The sequence below is a fragment of the Schistocerca cancellata genome, chromosome 1, assembly GCF_023864275.1.
Source record: "Schistocerca cancellata isolate TAMUIC-IGC-003103 chromosome 1, iqSchCanc2.1, whole genome shotgun sequence".
NCBI lineage: Eukaryota > Metazoa > Arthropoda > Insecta > Orthoptera > Acrididae > Schistocerca > Schistocerca cancellata.
The window spans coordinates 22,567,260-22,581,482 of NC_064626.1; the positions used below are offsets into that span (position 1 = coordinate 22,567,260).

A 14,223-nucleotide genomic window follows, 5' to 3' on the forward strand; every position below is an offset into this window, starting at 1 on the left:
TTCGAGAGCAATTGTTACGTCCATTTCACTTACAGCGTGTCCACAACCTGGAACCAGTTGATGATCAACCCAGAGCACAGTATTCGCAGTGGTACCTGAAACAGTGTGAAATGCATCCTACGTTTCGATCCTTTGTGTTGTTTACCGATGATGCAATGTTCGGGCGTGATGGAGTCTTCAACATGCACAATTCGCATGTTTGGAGTGAGGATAACCCACATACCACAGTTACTAGCGCTCATCAAGTGCGGTTATTCATTAATGTGTGGGTTGGTGTTGTTGGGGGCTGTTTAATTTGGCCATATCTGCTACCTAGGCCATTAAATTGCAGGCACTATTACAATTTTCTCGCCAGAGCATTGCCAGAATTGCTGGAAGACGTCCCGCTCCCTACACGACAACCCATGTGGTTCCAACATGACGGGGCGCCGGCACATTTCAGTCGTCGTGTGCGTCGATTCCTGGACCGACGGTTTCCAGAAACGTGGATTGGCAGAGGTGGTCCTGTGCCATGGCCTGCTCAATCCCCAGATATGTCCCCTCTGGACTTTTTTGTGCGGGGAGAGATGGGCAACCTTGTTTACGCAAGTCCTGTTGCATCAGAACAGGATCTGGTTGCCCGGATAGTAGCAGCAGCAGGAACAATTCAGGATACTCCTGGGGTTTTTGCCCGTGTCAGACAGAACATGATGCGACGGTGTAATCTTTGTTTATGTGTCAATGGAGGCATTTTTGAAAATCTAATGTAACTGAAATTGGGTTGTGTTAATGTGTTGTCTCTTGGGCATAAAAAAAAATGGAAAAGTGTTTGTTGGTTTAATTAATTTGCCGCCAGAGAAATCTTCCTCTACCGGTTTAAATACTCCTCATAGGAGAAAATGACATTAGAGAAAAATATTTGATTTGATGTCCCTTACAACCTCCCAGAGTTTGTCGGTTTAAATACTTTTCACCCTGTATAAACTACTTTCGAAGTGCCAAACTGTACTATAGTAAATAAAGTGCCTTTGTACTTGCGGTGAGACAGCCGCAATTCCTAAAATCCTTCGCCCGTGGCCTCTAGCCTGCCGACGAGCACCAGTGCTGGGTCCGTGGATGAACCACGAAAACCCGGCCCATTACGCCACACCCAAAAAGACCCGGCCTCCGTGCAGTACGGTCGGACTAGGTCCGACGGGCAGGTCTCGCACATTAGGGGGAACCGATGGGCCGATCGGCAGGCCCGTCCATGAGAGATACCCGCAGAAATGGCCTGCGGTTTTGGCCCGTCGTGGAAGTCCACTCGTGTGGCCAGCTATTCACATATCACAGACACCATGTTGATGAAATGAGACCGCGGTGATCAATCCGTGCCACAGGTAATTTGCACAAATACTCTGAGAATCGGTAGTATTTAGGACAGGGGGCAACTCACCTTAAAGATGATCGCTCAGCCGCAGACACGCACATAGAAAACACAACCGCACTCTCGCAGCTAAATTTTTGGCTATATCCCTTGTCAGAAAACGAGAGCGCGCACACACACACATTCACACAACCACGCAGACACAACTCGCGCACGCATGATAGCCGTCTCAGACCCAAACAGCGTAATCCTCATGCCTCCCTGCCTCTGATTGGCAGCTGGTACGCTAGCGCCAAGAAGTGGTGGCAGCACTGACTGCAAGCTGAAGCTGTTGTTCCGATAGGGAGGGGGGATGTAGTAAGAATGAGGGAGTAGCGAAGTGGCACCCAGCCAGCGACGATGCGTGACATCTCAGTAAACAAACCATTTCATCTACTGAGACAAAAACGAAATTTTTCCAGTTTTTTTTTTCGTATTTCCCTGGCGTGTTTGAAATTCCTTGATTTCCAGAACTTGGGGCAACACTGTGGATTTGTGCACGAAATGACGTCTCGATTATGTCCCATAAAAGTTCTGTGGGATTTATGCCGGGCGATCTGGGTGGCCAAATCGTTCGCTCGAATTGTCCAGAATATTCTTCAGAGCAATCACGAACAGTTGTGGCCCGATAACATGGCACATTTTCATCCATCAAATAGTCTCCCAAGTAGCCGAACGCCCAGAGGACGTAAACACAGCCCTTACCATTATGGAGCCGTCACCAGCTTGCACAGCGCCTTACTGACATCTCGGGTCCGTGGCTTCATGGGGTCTGCGCCACACCCGAACCCTACCATCAGCTCTTACCAAATGAAATCGGGACTCATCTGACCAGGCCACCGTTTTCCAGTCGTCTAGGGTCCAACTGATGTGGTCACAAAGCCAGGAGAGGCGATGTTGTGCTGTTAGCAAAGGCACTCGCGTCGGTCGTCTCCTGCAACAGCCCATTAACGCTCGATTTCGCCACACTGCCCTAACGGATACGTTCATCGTACCTTCCACGTTGGTTTCTGCGGTTGTTTCGCGCAGTGCTGCTTGCCTGTTAGCGCTGACAACTCTACGCAAACGCTGCTGCTCTCAGTCGTTAAGTGAAGGGCGTCGGCCACTGCGTTGTTCGTGGTGAGAGGTTAATGCCTGTAGTTTGGTACTCTCGGCACACACGTGACACTGTAGATATCGGAGTTCTGAATTCCCTGACAATTTCCGGAATGGGATGTCCCCTGCATCGGGTAATTGATTTCGTGCGGCTATAATTACGCTGCAAACCTTTTCACGTAAATTGCCCGAGTACAAATTAAATCTCCGTAAATACACTGCTCTTTCATACCTTCTGTACGCTATACTACCCCCATCTGAATATGTGCATAACGCTTGTCACTCCATTGTGTACCAAAACGCTTGTGGATGCGAGGAAGTTATGTAGCGAAATAACATCCTGAACACCACTTTAAATCAATAATGCTTTATTATCAGTCACACATCTACACAAGTCAACAGCACTATTGAGCAGTGAACAAGAGACTGCCCGACTCCGCTGTACGAACCAAAGATCTCGTTGCTCGATACATCAATCCGCCACTTACTCAACACAACTGAAGGACATGTCGTGGCATGTGATACACACCACGAGACTTCAAGTATCCAACGTGCCTCATTCCTTCGAGTATACAGCTGAATAAGGGTAGCCCTAGATTGTCGTTACATTAATAAGTAACTAAATAATTGCCCCTTCGCCAACAACCCGCCGCAATCGTTGAAATATAAAAAATCGCCCGTTAAAAGGACTTAGTTATTAACATTACAGCTACTGATAATTGGTCATACATAGAACCCTATCATTCCCTTTTATTGTCCTCTGTCAGTGGCTTATTGTCGCTACTAATGAATCTATTCTTTCAAGTAGCTTTTCTCAAATGATCAGTTATTATTAAGAAAACTTAAACATATTTGTTTTTTGTTCCTGGCTAGCATCAGATAACGAGCACAACTAATAGTCTTTTGGTGTGCATTTATTGCAGACAGTTTTCGTACATATATGACATTTTACAAATGATTTGTTTGGAGAGGAGTCTGTCTTCACCAGACAACGTGCTCGCTTTTCCTGTTTCTTTGGGAGTGATGCAGGTCCTAGTCTTCCTGATCGCTGTGTACTCCCCAGCAACCCAGAAAGCTCCTCTCCCAGCCGCAGTAAAAAGGTCCAGATTTTTTTTTCTCGTTAAGAGCATTGTACAAGAACCAGGCATTTATCCCAGGTAAAATGTGTGGACAGGCGAACGGCTGAATTGTGCTTTGACTGATTTTTTTTTCCGAAGCCATTTGGTCAAGCATGCACATTCCATATTTACAGCACCTGTAAAAAGTAACTGTAACTGTTTTTCCTATACTGGCCTCAGTTTTCATATAACCATGCAATGCATAGTGCAGAGTATCAGAGCATTCTTGCTGTTCTCTCTCTGATAAACAGTCAATGTCCCGTCATTCTTCTTCAATTACACTGTGCTACGTAACTCATCTTCGCCCGGACTATAGACTGGTATTCTCCCGGAGGTCGCTGTTTGCTGCCCAAAATACTTGTAGTATTTACTTTCAACGTTTTACAGACAGCCAAGAAGGAGGAAAAAATTGTCAAATGTGGCATTTCTTCCCTTGTCCAAGTAACGTTGTACCAACGTATAAATATAATTTTTTGCACTTAAAAATTGTTTGTGTATGTGGCACATCGACAAACAGTTTTAAAATAAAGATATAAATATGCATGCCCCCTTCATCAGTATTCGCTAAATAATCATGTGGGTACATCATCATCATCATCTTCTGGCGAAGAATCCGAAACTATAGGTTGTGGGAGATTTTCCTCAGATGAAAACCCCAGCAGCTCACCCTCATGAGCCAGTGTCCTCTTCTGTTCTTAGACGTTTAGCCACAATAAATGTGCATGTTGCAAGCACTATTCATACAGTTTGAATGCGCACCTTACATCGCATTTCATGGAACTAAGCAGTGGCTGTATGATATTTCTGTACATATTCAGACGCGTGTCAACCTGATCTGCCTCCCCTCCACAGCTGGAAATCTCCAACGTCATCAGGTAGTCCGGAGAAAGTGAGATTTGCCGGCCGGAGTGACCGAGCGGTTCTAGGCGCTACAGTCTGGAACCGCGCGACCGCTACGGTCGCAGGTTCGAACCCTGCCTCGGGCATGGATGTGTGTGACGTTCTTAGGTTAGTTAGGTTTAAGTAGTTCTAAGTTCTAGAGGACTGATGACCCCCTAAGTTCTAGGGGACCGATGACCTCAGAAGTTAAGTCCCATAGTGCTCAAAGCCATTTGAACCATTTGAAAGTGAGATTTGAGATTGTTGAGCAAACACAACCCAAAAATAAACGTGAAGGTATATGAGATGACTAAAGGGGCTGCAGCAGTGGAGTCTGAATTGACCCGCCCATGGTTCTAAGTGAATCTGGATTTTTCTCTTTGTAGGTCTTATTATAAAAAGTAAAATTAAGTGTGGTGGTTAATTAATGTGTTTGATACAAAATCAGAGAAATTCAACAGTGTAGCCAATAATGCAAAATAATGAGCAATGAAAGAATTAAGGAATGGGTCACTAGCGACCCCAGCTGCGGTTCGGTGTTCAGGGAAACAGTGTCATCTTTATTAAAAATTGTCGTTGCTGTCAGTTTCGATTGTCACTGCAGTTGGAGTCACGAACGACGGCGGGCGGCTTCAAGCTTGTTCTGTGCATCTACGTCACGCATTTGCCGACAGTCAGTGAGCGTCCAGCACGATTCTGACCGCTCTAATGTGAATGTGCACAATGCGAGCTTAAAAACATGATCATAGCGAGTTACGTAGTGCAATTTTATTTCATTGGTGCGAGGGGTCACCGCTCATGGTGGTGATAAGCAACAAATTCTACAGAAGAGAGACACATTTTCCACACAAAGCGCTGAGCGCGCATATGGGGCCCCAACTCTCGCTTGGAACCGGCAACAATGCAATCCCCTTCTGTAAACCGACCTGCACCAAATGCGATCGTTCGTGAATCGGACTATAATAATCGTGAGGCACAAGAACTTCTTCAATTGCAGTACCGACGTACGTACAGAAGTTCCACGTCACTCTAAATTCTGTCAAAAACACGAACTGGTCAGCAGACCTAAATACATATAATTTAAACATTATCCACACTAGCCAATGTGTCAAATGTACAATAGTTCGCTACGTGTAACCTCTGTCGACTGGAAAATTGTTGTAAACACATCATTGCTAGATGTCTCAACCGCAATGTACATTTTTCATTCATGTCTCAAATATCCATGAAACATTTGGAAAGTTGTGTGATATTTATAGCAGTTAAACTAATGTTTTTATAAATGGAAGACAGCTATAATGAAAAGTAATGAAGTTAATACCTATTTCCTCTCGGAGAGTGATGTGTTTGGTAACGAGAAGGGGGGGGGCGGCAGGGGGGGGCAGGGGAGAGGGGTGGATTGTGAGTACGGTAGTTAAACACATAACCATATACTTCAAATTTGGATGAGTTGTATGACGTTAAATTTTCTAAATTAAATGAATGTAGGGACACCACTGACTGAGAGTAACGGTGCTTACGTTATCTCTGTGTTATAGGTTACTCTTTGCATCTGCAAATCATTTATGGACATAAAAAAAAGGAAACTGGGAGTCCGTGTAAATGTAAAAGAAATTTGGTACATATTCAACTAGTTGTGAGATTTGAAATTCCTGTCAGTTGTGTGACAAATCAAAAATCATGTTGCATATAGGCCTCCATGCTTCGTAACTGTTACCCGTAGAGTCCTGTAAATTTTAAGTAAGCAGAAGTTTTTGTATGATGACAACGAAAAGTATTTCCTTATCCAAGAAGCACAAACTGAATGTATTCCATTGACAATACTGTACCACTAGCTCATTAGGACAGAATGAGATTTTCACTCTGCAGCGGAGTGTGTGCGGATATGAAACTTCCTGGCAGATTAAAACTGTGTGCCCGGCCGAGTCTCGAACTCGGGACCTTTGCCTTTCGCGGGCAAGTGCTCTACCATCTGAGCTACCGAAGCACGACTCACGCCCGGTCCTCACAGCTTCACTTCTGCCAGGAAGTTTCATATCAGCGCACACTCTGCTGCAGAGTGAAAATCTCATTCTGGAAACATCCCCCAGGCTGTGGCTAAGCCATGTCTCTGCAGTATCCTTTCTTTCAGGAGTGCTAGTTCTGCAAGGTTCGCAGGAGAGCTTCTGTAAAGTTTGGAAGGTAGGAGACGAGATACTGGCAGAAGTGAAGCTGTGAGCACCGGGCACGAGTCGTGCTTTGGTAGCTCAGATGGTAGAGCACTTACCTTACAACAGTTTAACATTCCACAGAGATGAGTTAAAACATCATATTGTGCTGTAATATAACATTGAGGAATAGAGAATTGGTTACTCGTTTGTTCACTTTCAAGGGTGGCAATAATTAATCTAAATTTTTTTTCTGCCCCAATGAATTTCAATTTTTCTCCATTTTTTTCTGAAGATGCAAATATTTTAGCTTGCCTGCATGTTGCACTGCATACTTAAAGACAATGACATACGCTGCTTCAGGGTTTTGTCATACTATGACAACACCTTGTTTCGTAAAACCCCTATGATGCTTCTTAATAAAGTTCATATAACTGTTTATTACTGTGTCCTAGTAAGCCTACTTATGTTGTCATAAGGCATCGTGGTATCAGATATCAATATGGCATTGAGAAAGTCTACATCTGTACTGTATACAGGTGAAACATAGATCATAGGATATCTGGAGAACAAGAAGTGGTTGCTGGCATTTGAAATGTCATTCTGTAGGAATATGTTCATGATTAAGCAGAGAAAAAAGGTAAAAAATGGGAAAAGATTAACTGAAGATAGAAATTGATGACTGACATCATCAGACTACTGGGAAGATAAATGTTGTTATTATTCAATCATTGTTTGTGAAAATGAGTAATCTTAATGGTGTTCATTCAGAGAATGTGTGGAAGAATTCCAGGTGCACCATAAATGATTTCTCATGAGCCAGAAATTTAAGCTATACCATTGAATATCCTAGAACTGTTGTAATAAAGTATGAAAAGTTGTTACAACACTTACCCGCAGAAGGCAAAATGTATAGTACTGTCAATACACCCACGTGAAACTAAAATTAATAGGTTGACTAATTTCCAGAACTAATATTTAAGTCCCCGGGGAGCAGGGGGTTGGGGAGGGTTAAAGGGAAGGACAGGTAACTCAAATCCCAGAATGATAGGGGCCCAGCTTGTCCTCACTATAAGTGTGGTGTTTGTCTGACCTTAGAGTCTTGAGTGACGTTTGCTTCCTCTTAACCTTCCTCAATCTACCCCTCTCTGCTCCGTGGGTAAGGACCTATTGGTTCTGAAAGCAAGGAAGTCTCTCATTTTTGCTTTTATATCTGTTTTTTGGCAGTATTGCATGTTCTACCTGGTGAAGGCAAATACTGGTCAGCAGTTCTGTCTCATAATTAATTAATGTTCTCAATTGAATTTGCCTTTGATACATAAATGGTACCATTACTGTTTCCGTGAACAAAATCTACTGTTTCCATTAATAAAATCGGATACACAGCTTTTTAGTTAGTTTCATTGGAGGCTGTATAGTTTTAAGAGTGATGCATCTGTTTCGTATAGATAGTAAGTATGAGCAGGATTAGAACCCTGTAATCAACATTTCAGAGGTATCAGCTATTTAACCTGACTCCATATTATCTATATCAAGAAGATTCAGTGAGTGGAACTGTTGTTCCTTTCACAACACTTCCTAAATCAGATTTAGATCTATCCATAATGCGTGCACTGCCAGCAGCCCGTCAGGTTGTGAAATATTGTATAGAGGAAAAGAAATGTCAGTAGCTAAAGTGGGAAAATAAAGGACACATTTGTATAAATTCTTCAGCAAAAGTGTTGCTTTATTGGAAATTCCAGTAATGTGATGATTATAAATGATGATTATAAAAAGAATTAAAGAAACATGGAAGAATTCAATGCATACAAATTTCTTCATTCTGTATATAAAATACTTGGAGAAAGATTTAATTAAATTTACTATCTGTTAGCAGGTGATATAAGGTACAAAAATGTAGGCCCAGACACAAGTTATTTGTGCCAGCCATTGTGGCAGAGCAGTTCTAGGCACTTCAGTCAGGAACCGCACTGCTGCAACGTTCGCAGGTTCGAATCCAGCCTCGGGCATGGATGTGTTTGATGTCCTTAGGTTACTTAGGTAGTAGTTCTAAGTCTAGGGGACTGATGACCTCCAATGCTAAGTCCCACAGTGCTAAGAGCCACAAGTTATTTGTAAAATTAGAATCCAGAAACACAATTAAACACGTGTTTATATTAATGAGATTTTATGTGAAATTGTTTCAGTGACTAAAAGTATGTGAAAACTGTAATCTAGAACTGTTCTTCTTTCTACTTTACAGGTATCTTACAACAGATTCAAACACACTACAACATTGGTGATGACAAAGGTGGTCTATTGCAGACTGCCTTTGTTCTTAGTTATATGGTCTTTGCACCAGTCTTCGGCTACCTCGGTGATAGGTACAATCGCAAACTACTGATGGCTTTGGGTGTCCTTCTGTGGAGTGGCACCACTCTTGCTGGTTCCTTTGTAAATGTAAGAAAGTTTGCACTATTCTTTTTGTGAAAAACATTTCTAGCAATGTCTCGCACCCTTGTCACAGTGGACATTAGTAGTTGTGTTTAGATTTGAACATTAATTGTTTTGTTGCAGACTAGAAAAAATACTCGGTGATAGTTTGAATACAACAGAATATATAATGCTTAAAGTTTCATTCCTATTAATGATGTGAACACTGTGAAGAGGTTTTGTTAGACATTCTACTTCTTAAAATAGCTTGGTGTGGCTGACAGTCTCTGTTTTCATCTCTGTAACTGCTTTTCCACTTTCAGAGTTACCATATGTTCCTGACATTCCGTGCCCTTGTTGGGATTGGAGAAGCAAGTTATTCGACTATAGCTCCAACTATAATTAGTGATCTCTTTGTTAAGGACGCTAGATCAAAAATGCTAGCTCTATTTTATTTTGCAATCCCAGTTGGCAGGTGAGAATATATACAGTTTTATTTCTATAACAATAAAAAATCTGAATGGGATATGGACATTTGAAATACGCTGGTTGGCGTCTCATTTTAAAAATACAATTAACTAGTATTTAACTATAGTTTCATAATTTGTGAGCAAAGGACACATTATGTATGTAGCCCTGTTTGTTTTATTTCTAAGAATCTGAAGTTGAAATGTAAATAGCTTTGATTAATCTGTACTAACAGTGGAAAGAAATATAGGAATTTTAATTATTTTTCATCACACACAATATTTATGAAAGTTTGTTTCTTCCAGTGGTCTGGGCTACATCATTGGCTCAGAGACTGCACGTGCCACTGGTGTGTGGCAGTGGGGTTTGAGAGTAACCCCTATAATGGGTGCTATTGCTGTAATTCTCATTCTCTTGGCAATGGAAGATCCAATGAGAGGCGAGAGTGAAGGGAGATCGGATATTGGGCGGACTTCTTGGTCACAAGACATTCGTGCTCTTGGCAATAAGTAAGCATGTGCTGCAGCATGTCATTACACCAGCAAATTACTTCATTCTGAATATTTTGATTTCAATTATAACCAGCCACACATTAAAAATTATATGATAATGATACACTTAAGATGTGTATGTATGTTCAGTTAATATGTTATGTTGTCATGTTTATGTGGCTAAAAGTGTTTGCCAACTAGAGGACAGTTGGGGACAGAAAAACCATACTGATCCAAGTGACATTTTTTCTTTATTAGAGCTTTTTGCAGGAATGCATTCTGTAAGAACATCTCAATCTCTAACTTTAGAATTGATGTTGCTTTGAAAAATACATCCTGTCATAGCAATCCATGTGAGAAACTACACTTGGATCATTATGGCTCCAAGTTATGGCTCTAGTTTAGTGCAAAAGCTGAAGTGATCCAGTGCAAAATATTATAGTGTGACTTATCAATTGGAGTTAGTGTAACTTGCTATATTAAGGTCAAAATAGGTGCTTAGTTTTTGTAACATATTTCATACAAATGACTGTGGAATTATTTTTCAACTGGTAGCAAAAGAAGTTATTTTTTTCAAAGTCAACTGTCTAATGTCCGTTATTTTTCCAGTTTTGACAGTGTTTATATTCTCTTTGGTTTTGACAATTTTTCTTGTGCGCTATGTACTCTTTACTGTGCGTAAATGGAACAGGTTGCATTTCTTATTGTTTCTGGTCAACAAATTGTCCTGCCTTGAAGTTAATGTTATGCTTTACCTTGTGAGCGGGCATACGTACTTACTGAATGACACAGAGTTTTCTTTCATAAGTCAAGAACAAAAGAAGAGGACAGACACCTTCACACCTCAGTCACGTATGGACCTCCTGCATGACTGCCGGAAGCATAAATCTTTCATAGTTAGAGACTCGACTGACAAGTTTCTGGATTTTGAAAATCTATCAGATCACTACAAAGACTACTACCAAACTGTTTTCGGTGAGGGTGCAAAGAAATCAGAAATGTGAAACATTAAATTTTTAAAGGGCTCAAGCCTTATGCAATACAGTGATGATACTACATACCTTCACAGGTTATGGCACCAAAGCCACTACCACATTAAAAATGAAAGACATAAAAAAATTATTTAATTTCTTCCACCAGTTTATCATCCATTCTACCTATCAGTTCTGCATGTACACAGAAGAGGAAGGGGTGATGAGGCTCACTATGATGAAAATGTGCTGCTCTCTGGGTTTAGAAATGATTAAATTTGATTACCTCCCTTAGGTCCTCAGTGTCTCGATGTGATGATGCAACTGTAATTTCATTATTTGTTTGTGCCAAAGTGATCCAAGTGATTTGTTTAATGCAGAAACGAAACTTTTGATATCTTCCAATATCAAATTACAATAACAGTTTTTTGTAAAATTTATTTCATTAAAGACTAAACCACAAAAAAGGCCTGTTTTGTTAAAACAAATAGAAACATGTTTCCCTAGTTTTCTCAAAATAATGAAAATGCGGCATGTATCAGAATGGTTCTACGGTCACCAGTTTAGATTTGTTGTTTAATCGTAACAAACTTTCAGCCACTCTATAGGTTTACTGACATGTAAATTGTTCATTTTGAAGATTGAGTGTATCTGCCTCAGTGTAAGCTGTTATCAGCTTAGGTTTTTAAAAAAAAATCTATAGGTATCAATCTAAAACGCAGGATAAGGTAAGAATTAAATTTATGTATATAATGTGGCTATGCTCACTGAAGGCCCAAATGTTGTTGTTGTTGTTGTAGTTGTTGTTATGATCTTCAGTCCAGAGACTGGTTTGATGGAGCTCTCCATGGTACGCTATCCTGTGCAAGCTTCTTCATCACCCAGTACCTACTGCAACCCACATACTTGTGAAACTGCTTAGTGTATTCATCACTACAATTTTTACCCTCCACTCTGCCCTCCAATACTAAATTTGTGACCCCTTGATGCCTCAGAACATGTCCTACCATCCGATCCCTTCTTCTAGTCGCGTTGTATCACAAATTCCTTTTTTCCCCAATTCTATTCAGTACCTCCTCATAAGTTACGTGATCTACCCATCTAATCCTCAGCATTCTTTTGTAGCACCACATTTCGAAAGCTTCTATTCTCCTCCAAACTATTTATCATCCATGTTTCACTTCCATACATGGCCACACACCATACAAAAACTTTCAGAAACGACTTCCTGACACTTAAATCTATACTCGATGTTAACAAATTTTTCTGCTTCAGAAACGCTTATATCCTCTCTACTTCGGCCATCATTAGTTATTTTGCTCCCCAAATAGCAAAACTCATTTACTACTTTAAGTGTCTCATTTCCTAATCTAATTCCCTCAGCATCGAGTGAACTCGACTACATTCCGTTATCCTTGTTTTGCTTTTCTTGATGTTCATCTTATATCCTCCTTTCAAGACACTGTCCATTCCGTTAAACTGCTCTTCCAAGTCCTTTGCTGTCTCTGACAGAATTACAATGTCATCGGCGAACCTCAAATTTTTTATTTCTTGTCCATGGATTTCAGTTCCTACTCTGAATTTTTCTTTTTTTTTCCTTTACTGGTTTCTCAGTACACAGATTGAATAACATCGGGGATAGGCTACAACACTGTCTCACTCCCTTCCCAACCGTTGCTTCCCTTTCATGCTTCTCAACTCTTATGACTGCCATCTGGTTTCTGTATAAATTGTAAATAGCCTTTCGCTCCCTGTATTTTACCCCCAACACCTTTAGAATTTGGAAGAGATTATTCCAGTCAACATTGTCAAAAGCTTTCTTTAAGTCTACAAATGCTAGAAATGTAGGTTTGCCTTTCCTTAATCTATTCTAAGATAAGTCGTAGGGTCAGTATTGCCTCATGTGTTCCAACATTTCTATGGAATCCTAACTGATCTTTCTCGAGGTCAGCTTCTACCAGTTTTTCCATTCGTCTGTAAAGAATTCATGTTAGTATTTTGCAGCTGTGACTTATTAAACTGATTGTTTGGTAATTTTCACATCTGTCAACACCTGCTTTCTTTGGGATTGGAATTATTATATTTTTGTTGAAGTCTGCAGGTATTTCGCCTGTCTCATACATCTCGCTCACCAGGTGGTAGAGTTTTGTCATGGTTGGCTCTCCCAATGCTATCACTAGCTCTAATGGAATGTTGTCTACTCCCGGGGCCTTGTTTCGACTCAGGTCTTTCAGTGATCTTTCAAAGTCTTCACACAGTATCGTGTCTCCCATTTCATCTTCATCTACATCCTCTTCCATTTCGATAATATTGTCCTCAAGTACATCACCCTTGTATAGACCCTCTATATACTCCTTTCACCTTTCTGCTTTTCCTTCTGTGCTTAGAACTGGGTTTCCATCTGAGCTCTTGATATTCATACAAGTGGTTCTCTTTTCGCCAAAGATCTCTTTAATTTTCCTTTAGGCAGTATCTGTTGTACCGCTAGTGATATATGCCTCTACATTCTTACATTTGTCCTCTAGCCATCTCTGCTTAGCCATTTTGCACTTCCTGTCGATCTCTTTTTTGAGAGGTTTGTATTCCTTTTTTCCTGCTTCATTTACTGCATTTTTATATTTTCTCCTTTCATCAATAAAATTCAACATATCTTCTGTTACCCAAGGATTTCTACTAGCCCTCGTCTTTTTACCTACTTGATCCTCTGCTGCCTTCACTATTTCATCTTTCAAAGCCACCTATTCTTCTTCTACTGTATTTCTTGCCCTCATTCTTGCCAATTGTTCCCTAATGCTCTCTCTGAAACTTCCTACAACCTCTGGTTCTTTCAGTTTATCCAGGTCCCTTTTCCTTAAATTCCCACCTTTTTGCAGTTTCTTCAGTTTTAGTCTGCAGTTCATGACCAATAGATTGTGGTCAGAGTCCAAACCTGCCCCTGGAAATGTCTCACAATTTAAAATCTGGTTCCTAAATCTCTGTCTTACCATTATATAATCTATCTGATACCTTTTAGTATATCTCCAGGGTTCTTCCATGTATACAACCTTCTTTTATGATTCTTGAACCAAGGGTTAGCTATGATTAAGTTATGCTCTATGCAGAATTCTACCATTTGGCTTACTCTATCATCCCCCTCCCCCCCACCACCAATCCATATTCACCTACTACGTTTCCTTCTCTCCCTTTTCCTACTGTCGAATTCCAGTCACCCAAGGCTATTAAATTTTCGTCTCCCTTCACTATTTGAATAATTTTTTT

General features: G+C 40.9%; 1 protein-coding gene across 1 annotated transcript in view; it reads left to right on the forward strand.

Moving 5' to 3' along the window:
• The window catches only part of LOC126164686 (protein spinster), a 349,949-nt gene that overhangs the window by 317,019 nt on the left and 18,707 nt on the right, over positions 1–14,223 (forward strand). Inside the window, exons 2-4 of the mRNA XM_049920260.1 lie at positions 8,866–9,062; positions 9,359–9,510; positions 9,809–10,012. Coding sequence (XP_049776217.1) covers positions 8,866–9,062; positions 9,359–9,510; positions 9,809–10,012 — 553 coding nt within the window. The remainder of the gene's footprint in view (positions 1–8,865; positions 9,063–9,358; positions 9,511–9,808; positions 10,013–14,223) is intronic.